A 24,341-nucleotide genomic window follows, 5' to 3' on the forward strand; every position below is an offset into this window, starting at 1 on the left:
ACGTAAAACATTAAACTCTTATAAGGAGTCTTATCAATTTGCAAAGAGCCTTTTGTGAGGCAATGGGGGCATTAGTTAAGGAAAAAGGTAGTAGTTTTGGAGTAAGATCATTTCAGTGTTCGTGGCTGATGCTGTAGCTAGTTGCAGGCCAGCACAGGTTACCTAGCTGCCACAACAAGGTCACTGGAAAGGTGATATAAACTTAATTACTGTCCTGCCTACTCAGAGAAGAGAGCAGAACAATGCTGTTGTGGGAATAGAGTTTTCACTTTGGACACAGAAGAGTTTAAAAACAAAAACAACAACAACAAAAAAAAAACACCTCAAGGTTATGCACATAGCTGAGAGATTCCATGTCCTAAAAGAACGATTTAATTAACATTATCATATTTATATTTGTCATATTCACTTTATCTATGTACATTTTCAGCAGTGTCTGTAAGTAGCCTTATGCTTAAATAACTTCAACGCAGAATGAAAGTGGAATGCATGGAGATTTTTAATATAGGATGTAAAAAGCTTATCATAAATGCTATTAGCAGGAGGATTAAACTCCAAGCTAAAATGAATGTGTGTGAAACAAAGAATTGTTTTGGCTGCAGCTGTTTTTGGAAGAAAAAAAAAAAGAACTCACTTCGTTGAAGCCTTCAGTGGTCCAAAAAAGCTAAATAGCACACTTCCCTTAGACTGTTATTCCCAAGTAATCCGGAAATCAACTTTGTGTGTAAATATACAAGTATATATATTTCAGTTTGTTTTGTTGTAATATTCAGAGTTTTGACAAAAAATGATACATATTTCCATTAGTATCATAAAAGATTAATCTAGCCTTTGGTCAAAAGCTTATGCAAAAATTTTATCTAGAGCCAGTCTACCAAATTTTACCCTCTCTCCAGGCAAATTGCGTACTGCCTTTAAAATTTTAGTTAATTTTAGCAGCTGGCCTCTTGTGGTCTTTTACAGCAGAATGAAGTGTTAAAATTTTCTTCTTTCATTTTTTTTAGGTCTTTCAAGTTGCATATGTCATCATCAAATCTGCTAATGCTCCACGACCTGGAAACTGGATTTTGGAACGCTCCATAGATGGCTCAGAGTTCAGACCATGGCAGTACTATGCAATTAGCGACACAGAATGTTTAACTCGTTATAATATCACACCAAGAATTGGGCCACCAACGTACAAGAGAGATGATGAAGTGATCTGCACCTCCTATTACTCCAGACTCGTTCCCCTGGAACATGGAGAGGTACGTTTGTTTTTGCACTTGCAGTTTGCGAGTGTGAACATGGACTGATTGTAACTTGAAAACACTTGAATTCCAATTACAGAGTTCATCGCCCTCAGCACTACCAGATGATCTGTTATTCTTCTTTAATGATACTATCTTTACATCATGTACCAGTATAGAAAACTTTTAAAAGTTGGGATAAAACCTGTCTTTAGCTCTACACATTCCTATTACAAAACTCTTTGCTCTCTCTCTGTACACATAATTTGATGGTGGCTATTAACTGTGAATTATTAGTTGCTTTATCCTATGAAAGGCTGCAACAGAGGCTCTATGTTCTGCCAGGTTTTTCATTTAATAAAGAAAATCCCTGTGTTAGGAACACCTGGTCGTGAGATAAAGCTGCAAACACTGTTGAAGTGCTCAGCACAGCTGGAACTCCTAAACTAGCCTTGGCATTGTTTCAGGGATGAAGCATAATTAAAAGAGCTATGAGTTGTGCAGCCTCACTGTTGATTGTTCGTTCTTTTAGCAAACTCTATTCATGGTATTTGTGTAATTTATTTCATAGAGGCAGCCACATAATGAAACGATACATTAAAACCAGTGGTTATTCTATTGTGAATGCTATCATGCAAGAATATGATAATAAATGCAGTGTTATCCTATGGAGAATGCTACTAACTCTTAGCTTCATAGGAGCCAACATGTATTTATTGCTTAAAAAAAAAGAGTGGAGTGTGTGCAGCAAAGGGCTGAAGTTTGTCAAGCTTTTTCACATAAAATTATGTTTCAGACAAAACCGATGAAATTCAGGTGATGTCAAGTCCCATTTATTTTAATCAAATTTTTGTTTCAGTGATGTAAACATATCCCCTACAGATCAAATGGAACAGACAAAGAAACTTAACCTGGCTTTCACCACAATTAATCAGAAAGCCCTTAGGCTGACTGTGTACAAACAGTGCCTCTTGTAATGAATGTCTGATAGGCTGTCCAGCTCCAACCCAGAAATGATAGAGATTCAGATTAGTGACTTTTCTCCTTTTAATCAACAGCCCTATCCAGAACATTGTTTTTTTTTTTTTTTTTTTGTTGTTTTGTTTGTTTTCTACATGTAATAGCATAAAAACAGTAGAAGAATATAAAAAATGACAGAATTAAGTTTCTGTGTGCTACATAAATAAATGTTGCTCACAAAGAACAGACTGCTCCATTGTAGCTGGAACAGCAGACAAGAATATTCCTGGACAGAGAATGTCATAATGAACTTTGGCATCCTTTTAAAATGTATATATATTTAATGCTTTGTAATTGGTTCTGGACAATATATTGAACTTAAGTATGGGGCTCTACAAAGTTCCACATATCAGTTGATGTCTGCAGATACCTGCTTTGTATCCTTATCCAGCATTTGTTAGCAAGCCACTGTTGTACATTTTGCTTGTAGTGCCTTGATCTGAAAGAACAAGGTTAAATGACCATGTGTCTCAATGTGTCTTAACAACATTTAGCTAAATCAGACATTTTGCCAGTTTGGCTGCTAGATTTTTCGCAGGTTTAAAGAGGTATAACTGCACTGTTGTATAATCTGTTGTTAACTTGATTAATACTGCTTGAAGATGTGCTCATAGATCTTCATAATACTCTGCTTCCAGAAATTTATGTAATGAAGTCAGGGCTTATGATGAATTCCAAGGCTCAGACTACAACTGCTGAGAAATGATCTTCAATTAGGGAAGACAAATAAGACAAAAATATATAATTCAAATATATCAGCATATGTAAGGCGTATATAAACAAAATGCAAGAAGTATATTAGCCAAATACAGCAGTGTACATGGAGAATCTTTATTTTTCTTCCTTAATGTATCTGTCCCTACTATTTCTTCCTTTTCCTAGTAGGAAAGATTCCCCTATTGCCTCTATGTAAATTACAATGTATTATTACAGATTTTCTACTGGTCTAGCCAGTAGATAAGTTTAGAATGAAAATGTGAATAAGGTTAAACTTTTCATCATTTGAAAACACTATTCATGAATAGAGATAATATGTATTCCCAGAGAACTGGAGCTTGAGGCAGGAGAGATTATCTAAAATGAAATGGCTTGTGTTGCGCAGGAGGTAAGGCCAGTTGGCTGTAAAAGACCTTTTTAGGTCTTCAGACCTTTAGAGCCTAAATGGTAAGAAGAAAACACAGCATGCTAGAACTAACACTCCTTCTCTCATTATGAAAATCAAAGGATTGCAATGAGCTAAACCAATTCTACATCTGTAATTAATGCCAAATGAGTAGGATATGATCCACAATGCTACAGTTGGGCTTATGTATAGTGAGTTTATCTGTATATATATTTTTTTCAGTGGAAGCAATGCAATGTTATTTGAATATTTGGCCAACAGTTCTGTCTTGTAAATGCCATCAAAAAATATGACTTCTGAATGAATATATTGCAACAGTTTACCTAGAGAAAACAGACTGAGATGGGTGGGCATCCAGAGATGGGTTGCATACAACATGGGTAATTGGAGGAGCAGTCTGTTCTTTATGTCTGTGAGAGATGATGAAAGAAGTGATCTGAAACTGCAAGAAGTAAAATATGCTTCAGAGATAAGGAGAATTTCTAACAATAGAACAAGGAAAGGACAGTAGTACGTTGTCTTGGAAGATTGCAGAGTTACCATCAACAACGGTCTTCAAGAACAGATTGGTCAAACGTCTAACACAAGTTCAGTTAATCCTGTTTTGGGATTGTCTATATGTTCTAGAGGAATTCTCTGCTTCTATGAGAGCTGAATATTATATAAGGTGATTCTAATTTGTAGGATCTGACCTAGAAAAAGGTCAGATAACTGTTTTTCTGCAGTTGGAAAATGACGATTAGTTTCTAAATAGGCTATTTGAAAAGTGAAATTATTCAACCATGTTATATTAGACTATTTAGAAATAAGGGTGATAGACCATAAATGGCAAAAGCATATAGTAGAGAGTATGAACTCCATTACCAGACTCCGTATATTTTTGAAATAACACAATTGCTGTCTGTGAAGTCCCTAGTTGTGCAGAACTAAACTACTTCTTTATTATTATTTTAAATTTTTAGTAATATTTTCAGGAGAAATATTTGACAATACTAGGAAAGGTCAAACTATAAATCCAAGAGTAGTATATGAGACAAAATTGTTCTGCATAAATGAGGATGTGCCTTGCACTCTAAAATGTATCTGATGAGCCTAGTGCATAACCCTTTATTATTTGTGGCGGACATCAGGTTTACTGTTTAACACTTGTTTGTGGTATTAGGGTCTCATTTTGCAGTTTCTACCTCAAAATGTAGCACAAACTGTCAGCTATGAATCTATGATCACATTAAACTATATCTTTGTGTGCTTTTAAGTTGCTTTGGAAAGGAGCAGGAAGCTGTTTCTGGAATAAGTTGCACTGCTTGATAACAAAAGCCATATTACTGGGGCTAACTTGGGATTGTGTGAGATGGAGAGATGGAGACCAGATGGGTTGTTTCGTGGTGGCAGCCTCCTGCTTTCAATTATCTGCATTGTGGCTTCCCACTGTGCTGTCGTATCACGGAGTATTCTTTGCTGACTGGGCAGCCCTGTCCCAACAGGATATAGAATTAATGACTCCACATTGAGCACATGCACAATATTATATTTTGCAATAAGATCTCTACAAATTGTTTAGGAAAAATCTGTAAGGACAAAACCATGCTTATGGCCAGAGTTGCATGTTCCATGTCAATAAGGGAGAAGAAGGAAGACCAGGTAACTAAGGACTAGCTTGTGGTACTGCACTTCTCCATATGTTAACTCCACAAATATCCAGGAGCCATGAGACTTTATGATAAGCCAAGACTGGTGGTTTCAGAACTGTGTTATTCAGGAAGTGGGAGTTATACCTGCAGGTGGAAAGTGGGAAATAAAAAATAATTCCAGGTGAGTCAACATCTCACCATCCTCAGTTGCTAGAAAACAAGCTTAATTTCTATGTTTTTAATTCTCACACTAAGATGTTTGTTGTTGCAAATAGATCATAATTATGTTTATGATTAAGTCATTCCCTCTTTCTAGATTCACACATCACTGATCAACGGTAGGCCTAGTGCTGATGATCCTTCGGAAAAGCTTTTGGAATTTACTTCTGCACGATACATTCGCTTACGACTGCAGCGCATTAGAACCCTTAATGCTGACCTCATGACTCTCAGCCATCATGATCCTAAAGAACTAGACCCCATTGTTACCAGAAGGGTAAGATGATTGTCCAGAAACACTTCTCAGTGTGGCAGAATGGGAAAGCCTTTTCTGATCTCTTTGACGAAGTACTTGATCATTGCCATTCACAGAGTTGTTTTATCGGGTTGTTAACTTAATTTCTGCCTTCCCTATGACTTTATTAGCAACAATACCTTGCCAGATACAACTTCAAGAAATAATTTTAAAGATTATTTTTTGTTTCCTTTTATTTATTTGTTTACTCAAATGATTTAAGCTAGGAATGTCATTTCTAATTCTCTATAAAAAAAGAAAAAATAGGGTCTGGCTACATGAAAGTGTCACTTGAGGTTGCTCTTTATGCAATTTCAGTACATTTTCTTGTGTGTTAAGTTTTCAGTGCTCTGATCCATAAAAATTATTTGTAAACCTTGCTACAGTGAATTTTGATGTCTGATAAGAGTTTTCTTCTTTTCTTTACACCATTTTAATTTACTGTGTTCAAGCACAGAAATAATAATGCAAAACATCTAGAATTTTAACACTTTTCTTAAAGTAATCTTTACACACTTGATATTGAAACTGGATTGGGTGGCTGTGTATAGAAGAGAAAAAGGAGCCTGGTTCTTAGCGGGCTTTGGTGGGCACTTTCAAGGCAGCCCCACTCTCATCTCCATTGAAGGTGCCTGTTCAGCTGCAGCATTTCAGAAGCACAAGATCTGGATGTTCCATTCGTTCCACCTACCCCATGGGGGAGTTGTTATAACAGGGACTGCATGCATGAGGATTAGGTGTCTGTTCCAGCTGTGCTTTGCTGTACGTAGGATAGCAGTTAACACAAAAGCTGAACAGGTGAGATATTCATATGGAACAGGCTGGTAGATATTTAAGCCTTTCCATAATACTGTAATATCAAGAAATACACCCCAAAAAGGAAGGTTTGAGATACAAACATGCAGTTTACTTGGGAAACAAGGGTGCTGAGGATAAGCATACCCATTGCCTTCATAACATACACTGCTGTATAATCCAGGGCTTAGTATTAGTTTACCCAGCAAGATTTAGTGCAGCTCTGCATGAACAGCTACGCATCTTCATCTCCATAAGACATGGGTTTTACTGGGCCAGGGTTCTTGTGTCCTGATGTCTCACTTTGTGTCTCATCCATTGTGTGACCAATGACAACCAAGATAGTCATTTCCAGCTTTCTGTATTCCATTTTTGTTTTTGAAGACTTTACATCCAGTTGTTGATACCAATTTTATTGGTGTCTTGTATACAATCTTGCAAAAGGGCTGATGCAGAACTTTTCCAAGTGTTCAACAGCAGGTTTGTTTCTGTGTTTTGCTTCTTTTATTTATTGCTCTCTGTAGCATTTGGTTAGCATTAGTCTGTTGTTCAACTTCAAGCTGCACACAGCTGCTGTGAGCCATACAGAGTTTAAGCTTTAAGAAAACAAGACAAAGGGGATGAAGAAGTGAATGCAATGAGCTTTTTCTGTACTAACAAATACAGCTCTGCTTTCTGGTCATCCTCCTACTTTTCCCAGTCTGGACCTCTACTCTGTAATTAAGGGCTTATTGGGGCTTATTGTTCTCTCTTTTTTTTTTTTTTTTTTTTTTTTTTTTTTTTTTTTCCCTGTAATGTTATAATAAAAAAAAATAAACACTTAAAAATTAAGTATTCAATCAAAGAGGCTAGTTTCCTCTGGCTCCAATATCCTTCCATGAAATAACAGTCCATGGAGTCAGCAGGTCTGACCACCCAAGGCCGCCACCTCATCCTGAAGCAGATGACCCTAGGGCTGTTAGATCTGAGAGTCTTGAACTTTTACCTAGAAGTGTGGTCAAAAAATATTTTTTTTCATTCCCCTCTTCTACTAGTACATACTTCCCAGGATACAAACAAGCCAACCATGTTGATACTGCAGCTGTAACTGAACCCAGATGGTCATTTCCTGCCTCTTCCTTGCCTTGAAAATTAAATCTTTTCCTTATGTATCTGCTTTTGCTCACCACATCGCAATATTAATGGATTCTATTCTGCTGTATCACCAATTTTAAGCTAAAAGTTTGGATACCCTAGTACACTGCATCACACTAGTAGCAGACTTAATCTAGAAGGAGGTGCACAAAGTGATTTTAAGGGAGGGCATAGTTCCCATTTTAAGAAAGCACACATTTACTTCACAAACTGAAATTCAAATATAGCATTTTGTTATGCTGCATGGCTTTTATGGTGGAAAAATGTTTCTTTTACAAGCAAATTTTGGTTACAGTTGCTGGTCTTTCCTGAAACTTAGTAATGGTGCATTATTTAAAGTTAAAACTTAGTTGCTGTTTTGTACCACTGAGCAAAAACATAGGAAAAAAAAATAAATCCCAAATGGAAGGCTTCCCCCAGCTCAATGATCTGGATGAGGGGATCGAGTGCACCCTCAGTAAGTTTGCAGATGACACCAAATTGGGCTCAAGTGTTGATCTGCTTGAGGGTAGGAAGGCTCTGCAGAGGGATCTGGATGGGTTGGAACAATGGCCCAAGGCCAACAGTATGAGGCTCAAAAAGGCCAAGTGACAGGTCCTGCACTTGGGTCACAACAACCCCATGCATCACTACAGGCTGGGAGATGAGTGGCTGGAAAGCCACCTGGCAGAAAGGGACGTGGGTGTATTGGTTGACAGCCAGCTGAATGAGCCAGCAGTGTGCCCAGGTGGCCTCGAAAGCCAACAGCATCCTGACTTGTACGAGGAATAGTGTAGCCAGCAGGACTAAGGAAGTAATTGTCCCACTGGACTCAGCTCTAGTGAGGCCATACATCAAATATTGTTTTTAGTTTTGGACCTCTCACTGCAAAGAGGACATTGAGGTGATGGATCATGTCCAAAGAAGAGGAACAAAGCTGGTGAACGGTCTAGAGAACAAGTCTTATGAGAAGAGGCTGAGGGAGCTAGGGTTATTTAGGCTGGAGAACAGGAAGTTCAGGGGAGACCTTATTGTGCTCTATTGTTACCTTAAAGGAGGCTATAGCAAGGTGGGGATTGGGCTCTTTTCCCCAGCACCAAGCAATAAGATAAGGAAATGGTCTTAAGTTGTGCCAGGGGAGGTTTAGGAATATTAGGATTTTATTTTATTTTATTTTTTTTTTCCACTAAAAGGGTTGCGAAGTATTGGAACAGGCTGCCCAGGGAAGTAGTTGAGTCACCGTCCCTGGAGGTCTTCAAAAAAACACGTAGATGTAGAGCTTACTGACATGGTTTAATGGTGGACCTGGCAGGGCTAAGTGAAAGGTTGGACCAGATGATCTTAAAGGACTTTTCCAACATAAATGACTGTGATGCTATTCTACTTTTCTAAGTGAGAGAAATTAATAGCATTTTCTTGACATGTTTTAAGTCACAAAATAATAGAATGCTGGCGTTTTATTATGTAGGAGGGAATATATATGTGTGTGTATGTATATATATATATGTATTGTCTTTTAATCATTCTTTCTTCAACTTTAATTTTTGTAGTACTACTACTCAATAAAGGACATCTCTGTTGGTGGCATGTGTATTTGTTATGGCCACGCTCGAAGCTGTCCCCTGGATGAAATCACAAAGGTATTTTTTGATCTCATTGATCTATTTTTACAAAACAACTTGTCCAATTTAAAAAGGTCTTTGCCTAAGAATGGGAAAGAGAAGGCTAAAATACTACATAATGCATACAAATTATTTGCTATAATTTTCTTCCTTTTCTTTGTAAGCATATCTGGGTCTCTGGTAATTTAACTTTTTTGAAGGGAATTTTTACTTTGGCATTAAAATTAAACAACTTGAAAGGCATTACAAGAAATAGTCTGAGTTGCAAAAGGAGGAGTTTCCCTGTTGTAGAAATGCTACTCCCCAGTAGTTGATACAATGTGATTGAATAGTTTAATGCTAATTGATTAGTATATGTGAGCGTTGACATTTTTTGGGGAATAAATCAGATATTAGGCAGACTTATGAGAACATTGAGTAAGTTTTCTGTTTAAAAATATTTAAAGAAAATGATGTGTTTTCTTCTTTTTCCTAGAAATTGCAGTGCCAGTGTGAGCACAACACATGTGGAGAGAGCTGTAACAAATGCTGTCCTGGGTATCATCAGAAACCATGGAGACCAGGAACCATTTCTGCTGGGAACAAATGTGAGAGTAAGTATGCACAAAGGTTTAGATAATTTCATAAAGGCTTACTATGCTCTTGTTTGAGGTTGCTTTTCATACAGATCTACACTGATTCCCCCAAATAGCCTAAAAACTGTCTTCATGGAGTAGAGAGCCTACTTCTAATCTTAACTGTTTAGATGATTTTGAATATTCTATCTAATGTGACTGCCTGGTTAATGGAAGTGGCATGCAGTAAAACTTTCAGAAAGGATGAGACAAAAGAGGCTCGGGGATTTATTATACTCCTGTAAAAACTAGCAGATTTGCATTAATCCCTTTGTTGGCTACTTGAAATGCAAACTTCTTACTTGATCATAAATTTTGTCAGGTAAAAAACAAAAATCACCTTTGTTCTGATAACAAATCTTTTGAAAGAAAGTCCTTACTGGCCAATTACATTTCAGATTAGTTGATAGATTGGCTTAGGCTGTGACAGTAGTTCAGTACAGATGAGTGTGTCTAGGGCTAGCTAGTGTATTTTCCCTCCTCATATCACTAATGCCTGGCACAAGCTGCAGACAATTAAAAACATACTAGATAAAACTTACAGTTGCTAACGGAAAAGTATTTTTTAGTAGAAGTTTTTACATAAATTTCAATGTTACTGTTTGGAAAATAAGTGCTTGTTTAGACTGAAAAGTATGTTCTAACCTAAATCAAATATATACTTATCTACTGGCACTGTTGACTTCTTAGACTTTTGTCTACAATACAAATAAGAGATGAATCAGGCAGATTTTATTCTATAATACAGAAGACAGAAGATGTAACAGCAGCTAAAAGTAATAGCACAGATCGCTATTGACATCACTCCTGAAAGGAGTGTGATCTGTGGAATACTGTTAAGAAGGGTGCTATTAAAGTGGTGACAGTGTTTTTGAAATGTGCTTACTTACTAAGAAATTGAGTGTATGTGAGACTACTGGTGCATAGAGCATGGTTAATGGGAAAAAAAATCACACATTTGAGATGAATTGATATGTTCTTTGACTTACAATTTTCTCTTTGAAAAACGTGTGGTAGAAACTGTAATGTAATGTACATTTTTTAAAAAAGTGGATTTCTTTTGTATTTCTTCTTAGAGTGCAACTGTCATAACAAAGCAGAAGATTGTTATTACAATCAGAGTATTGCAGATCAGAAAAGGAGCATGGATATTCACGGCCAGTATATAGGAGGTGGTGTCTGTTTAAACTGTACTCAACACACTACTGGTATCAACTGTGAAACGTGTGCTGATGGATACTTTAGACCACACAAAGTAAGATCTGGAATATACCATTTTAATGTTCTTTTACGTTCATACATATGCTGTTATCCATTGTAGAATAACTAAAAACTATACAGGATTTTATTTTATTTTTTAATAAATCACATACCACCATAATTTTCAGAGAAAAGCATAAAGTGCTTCTCCAGTTGTGTGGAATGGCAGGTCTAATTGCTCTAAAAGAAACTGTTAGAGAAGAAAAGAGTAAATAAATATGTTTTCCTAGTGCGGAAATGTAGATGTTGTGATAGGAAACCCATTTCTCCTGTGGATAAAGCTCAAAAAGTGCCAACACTGAAGATCTGATGTCTTCAGAAGTGCCAGAATTATGTACTGTCCTATACCAGCCCATTTCAATCAGTGTTTAAAAAGACCATCACATGGTTCTAAAGTTTCTACCCCACAAGGTCTTGCTTCAGCAGGTTCATGCATATTTTCAAAAGCCCATGCTTTAGAAATCCAGCATAAATAGGTGCAGAGAGCAAGAGTGAGTCGTAGGAGTCCTAGATTCTCTAATTCACTTGTTTTAAAAAGCACTGAAGTATTCATTGTATTTGTGGCCACTATATATGTATACAGAGGTCATTACTGATTTGCTTTACATCCAAAGTACTCAAAGGAAAACTTCAGGTTTCCCTTATAAAAAAGAAAATCCTTTCCATGAGAGTTACATCGCCTTATATTACAAAGTTGCATAGAGCTTGAAGTTAGAATGAATCTTCATGAATAGATAATCTGTCTGCCCATTGAATACAGAGCCAAGGATTTTTTTCATTTCCTTCTTCTTTGAACTAGAGTACCTTTGCAAAAAACATCCATTCTTGTCTTAAACATTTCCATAATCTTTGGCAAACCACCACAGTGGTTAACAGCTGTCACTCTAAAAAAAAAAAAAAATAATAATAATAAAAAAGTGTATTTAGGCTGAATGTGTCAAGTTTCAGCTTCCAGCCATTACAGTTACTGTACCTTTGCCTGTGCTATTGAAGACCAAATTTTGTTCCTGCATTTAAGTTTTTGTTGTTGTTGTTTGTTTGGTTTTTTTCTAGACTGCAATCCCCCCATTTTCTGTTTGCTAAAATTAAAAAGATTGAGTCCCTTGATCTATTGTTGTATACCAGTTTTTCTAGTCCTCATTTGTGCTAGTTCCAGTGATCCCAGACAAGAAACAGAAGTAACTTTTTAATTTTCCAGTTAATTATTTGAGAATTTGACAGAGAACATTTGTCTTGTAGGTTTCTCCCTATGATGATCACCCCTGCTATCCCTGTGGCTGTGACCCATTTGGATCTTTGAGTTCTGACTGTGTTAAAGATGAGCACCATGCTGACTCACAGCATGGTAAGGGAACAGGAAATAGCTTCTCTCTAAACTTAAAATCTGGGTAATGTGTCTGGGATGTAAACTATGAGAGAACAGTTTCTTTTTGTGAATGGCTGCCAGTTAGGTACCATTTCAAAACAATGGTGGATATTTAGAAAAGTGAGGTGAAAGATGTCTCAGGTTCCTGAATGTGGTCTTGTTGTGTGGGAGATGGAAGGCTCTGACTTTGTAAAACAATATGAAGGATTGAGATCTAACACTGTTGTTCATGAATGCTGTTATAGCTGTCATAAAATCGATTCTGCTGCAGCCTCTGCATCTGGTACTCTGAACACGAAAAATGGATGGTGAGACTGACATTATGTCAAGTGTCCGTGGACTAATTAAGATGGAATAAATAAATGAAATAAATAAATTGAATTAACATGGAATAAATAAAAAAGGGATGTTAAGTTACTTGCATTCTCTGAGACATCTTGAATCCAGTTTACTGCCTGTTCTTATTTGTTTATTTATCAATTTTTGCTTTTCAAGAGATGTGGCCAGGTCAATGTCAATGCAGAGAAGGTTACACAGGAGAAAAATGCGACCGTTGTGCATTTGGGTATCGAGGCTATCCAAACTGCCTTCGTTGTAACTGCAGCCTAATTGGCAGCATTAACGAAGATCCATGCACAGAACCTTGTATTTGCAAAGTGAGTATTAAACCAATTATTTTTGTTTAAAAGGGAATCCGTGGATTGAATTTGTAAATTTTTATTTTTATTTTTTTATTTTTTTTTTACTAAGGGGAAGTTATTCATTAACTTGAGATCACTTCTTTTATAAGTTGTGACTTGGCATCACAACTAGAACTTAAAATGACTAACTATTCTCTGAACTGAAAATATTGCAAATTAAGTTGAATAGTTATGTATGATATTTAGTATTCTGTATGTTGCTCTATAAGAAAGTGCCAGACTGACATTAAAATCAAACGTGAGTGTGAGAGAATCACAGGGAGAATGACAGTGTGCCAAGCTGGGTTTGGTTTTAGGGATGAGCTGATGTTTCTCTTAAAAGCCACTGATGACACATAAAGAAAGGACGTGTTTATAAAATCTGCTTTGTGTAAAGTAACAACATGCATTTGGAAGGAATAATTATTGGAACAGTTAAATTAGATTTATGTATGAAATATGAGTTAATTATTTTATTCTGAAATATGAACCATCAACAATTTTAACAAAAAAACAGATTTCTACCACCTTTCATTTTTGGTAAATACCCAGTCCTCTTGAAATATCTTGCAGCTGTAGATTCTGCTGAACTTCATTACCAAGCTGTGCGTCAATATTTAAAGAAGTTACACATAATTTTCTGAACCAAATGTTAGCTAGTAGCTTATGTATTTGTTGCCAAATATGACAGTGAACAGGAGCCAAAAAACACATGGTTTGTTTGACAGTTTTTCTGAAACTGCTTAGTTCTCTTGCATGAGTTATCTGATCCAAAATATCAAGTGTATAAATAACCAGAGTCTGGAAGAAAGAAATAATTCAATGGCCAATTTAAATAAGAAAAAAGATATACAACCATTTTGCCTGATTCTGAGCTACAGTAACACTGTTTTAGCTGATGCAGCTAACTGGTTAAAATTTTGTTATAAACTGGATGAGAAACTGTCCCCTTTCAGTGCTGTCATGGCCACGAATCTGGCATACTTAATTTTTATGCCAGATCACCGAGAGTGTCACTAGCTATCAGCCCACTTATACTGGGGAAAGAAGTATGCTCCAAATTTTAAATGAAGGAGACAGAATTTCTAAGCCTGTGTCATTTCTGTGAACACAGTAATGCAAGCTTGCCCTTTATACTTTGAATTTCATGTTTGATCATTTGTGAAATACAGCTGTAGGATTCTAATACTCCGATCAAATTTGTTTAGATATTCCACATGTGGAGGGGGAAATGTTTCATATCAAAATCAAATTTAAAAGATCTGATGTTGCATTTGCTCTCGATTTAGAGGAGCAATGTACTAAATTTACTATACAAGGGCAATACAGCAATTGTAGTATACAGTTGAATCATAGTAAAAATGTGATTCCCATTGCTGGTCTTTATATACTCATCATCACGGCATTGGGTGTCCCCACTTGCCAGGGTTGAAGCCAGCTCAGGCCTGTTGCTCTCTTCAAAATTCTTTTGCTGTTTGTCTTTTTTTTTTTTTTTTTTTAAATACTTTGAGCAACATATTCACACCTAAATCCACACACCATGCTCATCTGGAGAACTCAGGGAGACATTAACACTTTTAAAATGAACACAGAAATAAACATTTTCATCACTAGTTGATCTGTTTAACTGTTGATAGCTGTTTATCTAAAACAAAGGCCACTCTCCAATCCCTTTGTGTTGAGATAGTCAGCTTCTTTGCAACAGCTGTGGTCAGTAACACCCTTCATTATTCCCTGAGTTTCATGGGCACATTGCTCTTGACCATACTCACTTGAGTCTTCCATTATAGGGTTTTAATCATAGTCACATCCCATCCCTACAGTTTTCTCTTCACTCACAACAGCTCTTGAGGTCCAGTCGTTGGGTATGACAATATGTTTTCACGAAGAAATAATGGTAATTTCTTCCAGTGTTACAGAGATAAAATGAAAAGTGTGATCCAAGTATATTCTGAAGAAATGAAGAAGCATACAATAATTATTTCTGTAAAAACAAAATTTTAAAATCTCATTATCTCAGTAGGCCCTTTAGGTGGGATTTTCTGTAAATTTAAATATTAACAAATAACATCCTCAGCCTTTGAATAAAAGAGGGGAGGATCAGCTAGATTTTTCATAAGATTTGCAGAAATGGTCTCTATTTTATGTACAGAAATGCATGATCTACCTGTTTAGAAAGGTCTTCAATAAACTTGATATGCCAAACTCTGGTTGACAAGAGGAGACTGTTGATAGTGTTTAGATTTCTCTCTGGTAAGCCTGAAATTAGCTCCATTGAACGAAATCTAAGGCTGGAATTGGGAGTGGTTCTCCAGGTGAAGTGGAAGGATGTTAGCCAGGTAACAGCTTCCCAAAGCAGAATTTGGTCCACAAGCTTTGTATTTCTAATTACACTGCAGAGCTCATACAGGCCTTCTCAAAACAGCAAGACGGAAATGCTTCACTGTATGCCCTACAGTCCCGGTGTCCTAATCGTGGGTATTGGGGAACTTGGTGGGGTGCTCTGTAAAGTCCTCTTTCTCTTTGCAGTGAGGTTTTCTCTCAGTGGAAACCAAAGGCTGAGGTGGAGGAGTGATGTGTATCCAGGTCTTGTCCTGATACATCAGGACATGGTCAGAGACTTGTGCCTGACAGCAGGAAGTGTTCTGAATCTTACTGTGTAGAAATACCCACTGAGATCTACTTATACAACTTTGTGGGTATTTACTGAATATTTTCTTTACTTATTTGCATCTCAGCAACATTTGTTTAAACTTTTGGAATAAACGAATAAATAGTGCCTGTACAGATTTTGGAAGAAAATAGTTGGATCCCCCCCCCTAAATACTACACTGAAAGAGGTATGTTGCAGTGTGCTGTGAACTACCTAGCTTGCTTAGTAAGGAGGCAGCAGGCCAGTGCTAGGAGCTAAAGGAGCAGCACAAATGTATGTAGAATTCCTCTAGGAAGAGGTGGCAGTGGTGGTTGAGGAACTGGCTGTGGTGGGGACAAGCTGTGCTGTAGGCCATCTTGATTTGGTAAAGATGGAAGCTTTTGTCCAGAGAAAGTTAGAAATTCAAACTACCAGAGTAGCAGACTGGCAAACTGGCAGAAGTTTTTCAAACCCTTCCCATGTGCTGAAGTTTCACTGCAATAGAACCTTTACCAGGGTATATTTTGATTTTGATGAACTGGCAAATTCTAATGATTTTTTCCAATCAGTTTTCATTTTAAGCTCTGAGTCTTATTCAATAAGCCTGCTGGGCTGAAATCTGTTTTCTTTTTGAGCTTTCTGAATGCTGTTACGCTTAAATCCCATCTAATCCACTGTATTTGTTGCCATAATAATACTGATGTGAAACAAATGTTATATGCCACTCACAGGAAAATGTAGAAGGTGAGAACTGTGACCTCTGTAAACCTGGATTCTACAACCTGCAAGAAAGAAATCCTCAGGGCTGCACAGAGTGTTTCTGCTTTGGAGTTTCTGATGTCTGTGATAGCCTAACATGGCCCATCAATCAGGTATTATATGCTACCTCCATGACCTAATATTCTTTCCTCAGGCAGCTGCAAAACATACCATATTTCTCTTTGACATGCACCCAAGTTAATTCTAAATTCTGGCATGTGTTTTCTTACAGAGGAATAGACTTTCAATATCATTTGGCAGCTGTAAGGTGGTCAACATACCTTTTCAGTCAGGCTTTGACCCCACCGGTTTGCAGTAATACCAGAAGCTGGCTAGCAGAGTCTGTGATTAAAATATATATATATATTTGCTTTCTGACCTCGTGCTGTTAAAATTTCTTTGTATATTGAAGAGCTGATGCTAATTTTGCTGGGAGGATGAAAATCAAACTTGCTGTATTTGTGTTCCTGTCTCTTACAGGGACAGAGACAGTCCTAGTCTCATCAAGTACCCCATTTGTGTGTATTGGACTGTGTTAATAAAAGTGTTATAGATTCACCAGTTCAAATGAATATCTAGGGATCAGTTAAGTTTAATGACTGCTTTTTCAGTGGCGCTAAGCCTGACTGTTAATTTCTTGCAGATATCACACATGACTGGATGGCTTGTTACTGATCTGTATAACACAAGGGGTGTGCAACCTCAGCGAAGCCAATTGGATGGACCCCACCAAATAAGCATCAACAACTCTGAGGCTGTGAAAGTGCTGAAAAATACTTACTACTGGTTAGCGCCTGAGCCATATTTAGGCAATAAAGTGAGTTCTTAGAAAGAGCCAGAACAATTCATTTCCCTATTTTAATCATACTGTATTGGTCTAACAACATTCTTGTATGTGAACAGTATATATATTTCTGCTTACCAAAATGTTTTATTTACTGGGATGTTAATAATTTAAATTCACCTCTGTTAAATTAATCTCTGTGCCCCTAGAACTTTATTTGTACATCTTTCCTGTATGACATAAAGTTTTGTCTTTCAGTTTAATGCTTTCTTACTTACTCAGCACTGAAACCTTTGGAGTTGCCTTGTTTGTTCTTTGTTTAGCTTATGGAAAGTAATTAGAATTTGAGTACATTTGGAATATATACACAACATAATATATCCATAATTACGAAGTACGTATAAAACCTAGTATTACCAGACTTCTCAACCTGTCTCTGTTCTTCTAATTGTAGTGTTCCTGGCTAGATGATCCCAGTTTTTGCCACTCTTTCTCTCTCTTAGAGCTCACTCATCTCCCCACATTCTTCTTGGCCTGTCTTCGATGAAACTAATCTCCCTCCTTCTCTTGACTGTTACTAGCTTTCTTGCTCACGTTCCCTATACTAATGGCTCCCAACTCAAAGCTGATGCCCTTCACACCTCATTCAATACATTTGACAGGATGTTGCTCATCTTTCATTTCAGATTTATTAGTTTCCAAATGACTGGTCTTAATTTTTGCCATGGTCTTAATTTTTGAGAGCTCTGGGTATCCTTCCTCTCTCTCCACAACCCTCCCCCAAGAATCATGGAATAATTGAGAAGAGATCTCTAGAGGTCATCTTGTCCAATCTCCCATCTCAAGCAGGGTCACCTAGAGCAGTTTGCCAAGGAACCACATCTAGAAGGCTTTTGAGTACTTCCAAGGAGGGATACTCCACCAACTCTAGGCAACCTGTGCCAGTGGTTAGTCAACTGCACCATAAAGGGCACAGGAACCTCCTGTGTTCCAGCGTGTATCCACTGCCTCTTGTCCTGTCACAGCACTTACTGAAAAGAGCCTGGCTCAGATTTTCTTTGTACCCTCCCTTTAGATATTTATATGCATTGAGATCCCTTGATGAGGCTAAACACTCAGTATCTTTCCTCATATGAAAGGTGCTCTAGTCCCTTCATTATCTTCAGGGCCCTTTACTGGACTCTCTCTGGTATGTCCATGTCTCTCTTGTACTGGCAAGCCCCAAACTGGACACAGTACTCCAGGTGTTGCCTCACCAGTTCTGAGCAGAGGTGACCTTGAAACCTCACTTTATTTTTTTTCAGTCCAGCCTCTTTGCTCATGCAGCCCCTGTTCTTAGTACAGTAGCAGGCTAAATGAACACAAGATTCAGAAGTGTAACTTTAGGGAGTAGTTTTTGCACAGGGGAACTCACTCAAATTCACTCAAATTCTGATTTCTCTTCCATTTAATGTAGGTCTAACTGTTGATGCAACTCTTTCATTTGCTTTGAAGTAGTCAGCAGCAGATGTGGGGCTACGGAGACTGGAAGGTGGGAAATGGAATGTGAATAACTCCCACGTGCTCTGCCTCTTGGCTAGGATGGTAGTGTAAACCCTGCTGTTGTTGAAAGTCCTGTGGGTGTTTCACTGAATGAGGGCACTTATCTGAATCATCTGTGGAGCCTTCAGCTAGCTTTCCCCACCTGCACAGTAACAAGTCAGCACTTGTGCCTGTGCTGATAGGCACAGCATGTTAAATTTTCCCTGGAAAGTGGTGATTGTAAGCCCATGTACTCCTTTAATCTGGGACACGTACATTATATTTTCTCACGCCTCTTCTTTGTGTTGATTGGAGGTTATTTTGTTGTTAAGTTGTTTTGTTTTGTTTTACTATTTCAGCTCACGGCTTTTGGTGGAGACTTGAAGTATACAGTGTCTTATGACATTCCAATGGAGAGTGTGGACAGTGATATAGTATCTAGCGTGGATGTCATCATTCAGGTAGATTGTTTTCAGCTGGCTACTACTCAGACATTATTAGGAATCTATGGATAGGTTAAAAAAGATGGAAAGTGAAATTAATTAATCTATCTTAATTGTTTTAAATCCCTAGTTAAATCTCAGTTTTAAATCCCTTCTTAAAAGTCAGCACCAATATTTTCTTGCTAATCAATTATCTAATTTTCTATTCTGTTTCTCTGAAATTGTAGGTATACTATACTATTTTTAAATAATAAAGAACTAAATACTATCCTTCGTGAAAACATGTGAGGTGATAATTACTAAATGAATGAACCAAGTTGTGTTTACAAAAGTAACTACAATAAGCAGGAATGATTTATATTTATGAAATGGATGAATATTCTTGCTGATTACTTTTTGTTTTTTAAGAGTTATATTGCAGTTAAAAAGTAAGACTATATGAAATCTAGACATCTCCAAAAAGCATGATTTTGTAATACATACTTGGCAATAGAACCAAAGCAGAAAAGAGATTGTTTTGCACAGTTGATTTCAATTTTAATGTAGTTCTTTTTCCAAAAGAAAATCAAATGTTTCTGAAGTCTCTAAATCAAAAGAGAACGGGATTGCAATCTTCCTGAATACACGGAAAATTCAGACCTTTAATTTATTTATTTTTTCATAGAGCAAGAAATCTGTTTTGTTTCTTTTCTACATTATCTGGATGAGTATCTAACACTAAATGTAATAGATAAGTAAAATTTCCATGCAAATTTGAAAAATATTTTCTCTGTCTTTCACATTCAGGGCAATGGGCAGATTTTGAGCACAAGAGCAGCAGGCTTGTCATTGCAGCCGTATGAGGAGTACTCTAATTCAGTGAGATTCGTGTCGGAGAATTTTATAGACTTCAATACAAAAAAAGCTATAGACCGAGAAAGACTGATGACTGTTCTAGTAAATGTGACTCATCTTCTCATTAGGGCCAGCTACAACATTGCCAAAAGAGCTGTATACAGGTGAGGGAGAGAAAATACTCAAATTAATCTATATACTTTTACTACTTTTGTGCATGTGAAGCACTGTTTGTACTGTCAGTATTCCTAAAGTGTTGCATTAATAATTTCTAGAAGAAAATGATTCTTTTTTTTTTTTTTTCTTTTTTCAAGAGTGTTGTTGTCTCCAAAATACATCCATGTGGAATGTGCAGAAAAGGGCATTTGGTTGTGAAGCAGGATTGTTGTTTTCTGCTTTAAAAGAATACTGCCTAAAAGCCTTATTACAATGACAGCTTTGTTAGAAAGAAATAACTCTTAAACTCTCAGTGGTATGCTTATTTTGGTGTGTGGCAAGTTAATCCATCATTGATTGTTGATATTTACCTGCCAGTAAAGATGCTAGCTTTAATTTCTTTAATTGTTACCAAAGATGTTATTGATGCTCCTCCAAAAGGAGCGTTTAATAGGAAAATTGGGCTGGGATGGAGTAACTGGTCATTCATAGTCTCAGGTCAGCAGTAGCAGCGTCTTTATCAGTCATTACAGATCTGTTTATTCTGTTCTCCAAGTTATACAGGAACAAAGTCTTACTGATCTCAAGGAAATCTGTTCAGTGATTCATCATTTATTTAATTACTTCCCTTAGCCTTTCTTTCTCATTCCCTACTTTGGTAGCATTTTATATCAACAACATTGGACTTCATAGTTAGAACAAATTTGCTTTGTGCTCTTGAAGAGTGATGATATTGATGTCCATTTAGGACACGATATTCATCTTCCTGGAATGATTATAAAGATTCATTTAAATAACTTTATCTGTGGCTGAGAAGATTGCCCCTGCTGCAAAATGCCATTTCACGGTGTTGTTTTGCTTTGTTATGTTGTGTGCACCAGCAATGAACTGGTGCTGTTTCTCATCGTTTACCCTCCTGCAATATATGTCTAGTTTAGACATGATGTAGTAAAGCTGTCTTATCACAGGACTTCAAGAGAAGACTGCACCACCAATATACCTCTAGTATCATGACAGAGGGGGAAGTTTTTAATTAAACCTCACCACAGGAGAAGTCGCCAAGACAATGGGAGTAACAATAACGATAACAGGATGAGGGTATATCTACTTCCAGCTGAGAATTGCAAATGCAGTGATAAAACCACCATCACAATATTTTATAACTGAGATTTTTTTTTTTGCCTTTTCCTCAGCTGTTGCTTCCAGGGAGCATTACTCTGTGGTATGACTCCCATAGAACCAGTTAAAAATCAAATTTTAGGAAATAAATGATAAGATGTTCTCATGCTTAATCCTAGGCTGGACTCTGTAACCCTGGATACTGCAAGTGCGAATGTTATAGATCTTTCTTCAGCACCAGATGTGGAATTCTGTGAATGTCCTCAAGGTTACACAGGAATATCCTGTGAGGTAACCTCTCGAAATGTTTTGTGTATATAAAATGATCTTTCTGAAAGGGTCTAGGTTTTAAAGAAGCTGCCTTTAATTACACTGCCATAAGACTATACACTCTGTGATTAGATTCTGTGTACTGTACTGTATACAATGCTGTTGACGTTTTCTTTCAGACATATTAGATGAAGTTTTAAACTTATTTCTTGAGTTCTGTTTGATGGCACTAAAAGATGATGATAGACTTCACAGCATTATTGTTAGGGAAGGAGTAGCTGTAAAAGCTTTGTGAATCTGTTTTATGTGTGCCTTACTCATGAATAGCACTGTTCCTAGATCTGACTTGTGCAGTTTATTTCTCTTTTATGTCATTAGCTTTACGGAGGCAATAAGGAATCTTAGCAGGGAAGAATGCTAGTCTTTGGAAGATCCTACAAGGATCAGATATGTAAGGCAAGGTGGTATCTGAATAGAAGATTATGGAGGCAAAGCACCACCTGCAGAATAGTAGGAATTATATTGACAAATAATTTCAATATGAAGCCATGTGCCATAGCATCATTCATGATTCTGCAGAGAAGGTAGACCATCTGTTTTTTATTGTCCCATAATAAATAACTTCACATATTCAAGTTCAGAAAACTTAACTTATGTGCCTCTGGGGTACAAAGGGCTGAATCAAAGTTTCATGGAGTTAATACTTATCCCCTTCATCCAGTGCAAGCAAAAAACAACCACCAGAAAAGAGTTGCAGTGACATCAATAGACTTCAAAGAGTATTCAGTTTACCACGATGTGAACAAGTCGGTGGGTGGTCAGAAGTGGACTCTTTGAAAATGATTTGGAGTGTAATTTTAACACATGTAATGCTGCTGCTTTTTCCCTGTTTCTTTTCAGTCCTGTCTCCCTGGGTACTACCGTGTGGATGGAATATTATTCGGGGGTATTTGTCAACCCTGCAAATGCAATGGGCATGCAACTGAATGTGATATTCAAGGTGTTTGCTTTGTAAGTCATCCTTCTAAGTGTCAGTAGAAATTAGGATAGCATTTTGGCTGTGGGAGACAAGTTTATGATGTATGTAAATTTAAAGCTATGGGTACAAATTGTTTATTTTTCTTGCTTTTCATTGTTTACTTCAATATGTGTTTGGAGGCTCCATTAAAGCATTCTCCAATAGTTTGTTTCAGTTTACCGTTTCAAGTGTGGAATAATCAGAACTAAAGAAAAAATGTTGATATATACTAGCTGATAAAAATCTTAACTTTGCTTGCTCAAATTGACAGTAATACTTTCCCTGAAAGGAACAAAATTAAACAGTGTTTTGTGTGAATATATATGTATATGCGTGAATCTTCCACGACCAACATCAGTGGAAGTTACACACTCCTTTCTGAGAAGATGATTTAGCTCTCAGATCTCTTCTGAAATTCAGAAATCACAGGAATACAATAGCTAAATACCAGTTAGAAATATATAAGATTTTTTTTTCTGTGTTTGCAATTCACAAAATATGTTTAAGATTGTGTTTAAGTGAGGTTCTGTCATGTAAAGTACATTCTAAAATGAAGGAAAGAAACAGTTATGAATTGTTACTATAACTTGGGGGGAAAAAAAAGCATAAATCCAATAATTCATTTTAAAAGTTCTTCATGGTTGTTTCCTTGAATTTTAATATTGTACTGCATGCAGATTCCTGCAGAGATCCCACAAGGGATTAAAACCCATCAAAAGTAAATATAAGAAGTTTTTTTGCCATGTCTCACAGGCTTGCCAACACAACACGACAGGACCTTTTTGTGATCGGTGCTTGCCTGGCTTCTATGGAAATCCATCCCAAGGAACTCCTGAGGACTGCCAGCCCTGTGCCTGTCCTCTGAGCTCTGCTGCAAATAAGTAAGCTGCTTGAGATTTTTTAATTTTTTTTTTTTTTTTTTTCATTTTCAGCAAAATTGGAGTGTGAGATAAAGAAAAATGTTATGAAATCTGAAGGAGAAAGACAAGAACTTTTCTTTCCCTATTCATTTGAGCCTGTGTCATAGAAACATTTTTATTTTTATTTTTATTTTTTGCCAGGTAGATAAATAAGTAAGCTAAGACAGGACAAGTGAACTGGTGTAATTTGTATACAAAGTACACAAAGAAATATTTAGACCTGTCCTTGAACTTGGCAGCAACATCACAGTTATCTTTCATGTTGTTGCAGAAAACAACAGAAGGACAGAAGTGTTACATCTGAAAAAGAGGCACTTAGCAAATTTGTCAGATCTCTGTACTAGGAGAGACAGCTTTTTAGGAAGCATTATAAAATCTTTCTTTTGAATGAAATAAAAATCAAGAAGAATTTCTGAAAGTGATAATTCTGCTTTGACATACTGCGATGTGTAAAATTGATGTTAATCTGGAAAAACTAGAAATTATGTGGTTATATGGACAGGTGCATGGATTTTAAGAATTGGGTATTAAATGTTTATAGAAGTCTTGTGTTTTCATGCAGTAATACTAACTGTCACAAATACTGTTGATAGTTTCAGTCCTACTTGCCAGCTGAGGGAAGGAGGTGGAATTGTCTGTGACAAATGTCTCCCAGGCCACACTGGTTTCCAGTGTGAAAGGTACGTGTAGTAGCTTTGGTATAGTATGATTGTTGTTACTAACTATTCATCATGCTACCTACTTTGAATTGTTTATACCACATGTACAAAATATTCCTAATAACATTTTCCTCATTTTATCTTTGCTTGTGAGAGACTCATTAGATAAAAATCTAATAGGAAGTACCCTCTTGGGGTGGGAGAGTATTTGACATGACTGCATTCAAGACACAATTGGTCAGGGTGCTAGATAATCACA

At 36.9% G+C, this 24,341-nt stretch overlaps 1 protein-coding gene across 2 annotated transcripts in view; it reads left to right on the forward strand.

Annotated features, from left to right (window-relative positions):
* LAMA1 (laminin subunit alpha 1) overlaps window positions 1–24,341 on the forward strand; it is a 103,226-nt gene that overhangs the window by 27,166 nt on the left and 51,719 nt on the right. Inside the window, exons 4-18 of one of the 2 annotated variants that reach the window (XM_082754441.1) lie at window positions 1,005–1,247; window positions 5,320–5,499; window positions 8,976–9,065; window positions 9,523–9,640; window positions 10,738–10,916; window positions 12,161–12,266; window positions 12,783–12,943; window positions 16,331–16,471; window positions 17,002–17,175; window positions 19,023–19,124; window positions 19,893–20,104; window positions 21,395–21,506; window positions 22,386–22,496; window positions 23,257–23,384; window positions 24,017–24,103. In XM_082754441.1, the coding sequence (XP_082610567.1) occupies window positions 1,005–1,247; window positions 5,320–5,499; window positions 8,976–9,065; window positions 9,523–9,640; window positions 10,738–10,916; window positions 12,161–12,266; window positions 12,783–12,943; window positions 16,331–16,471; window positions 17,002–17,175; window positions 19,023–19,124; window positions 19,893–20,104; window positions 21,395–21,506; window positions 22,386–22,496; window positions 23,257–23,384; window positions 24,017–24,103 (2,144 nt within the window). Of the gene's footprint in view, window positions 1–1,004; window positions 1,248–5,319; window positions 5,500–8,975; window positions 9,066–9,522; window positions 9,641–10,737; window positions 10,917–12,160; window positions 12,267–12,782; window positions 12,944–16,330; window positions 16,472–17,001; window positions 17,176–18,647; window positions 18,674–19,022; window positions 19,125–19,892; window positions 20,105–21,394; window positions 21,507–22,385; window positions 22,497–23,256; window positions 23,385–24,016; window positions 24,104–24,341 lie in introns of those variants that run through there. The other variant, XM_082754440.1, reaches the window with a different exon arrangement.

This window comes from Aythya marila (assembly GCF_965140915.1).
Source record: "Aythya marila genome assembly, chromosome: 2".
NCBI classification, from domain to species: domain Eukaryota; kingdom Metazoa; phylum Chordata; class Aves; order Anseriformes; family Anatidae; genus Aythya; species Aythya marila.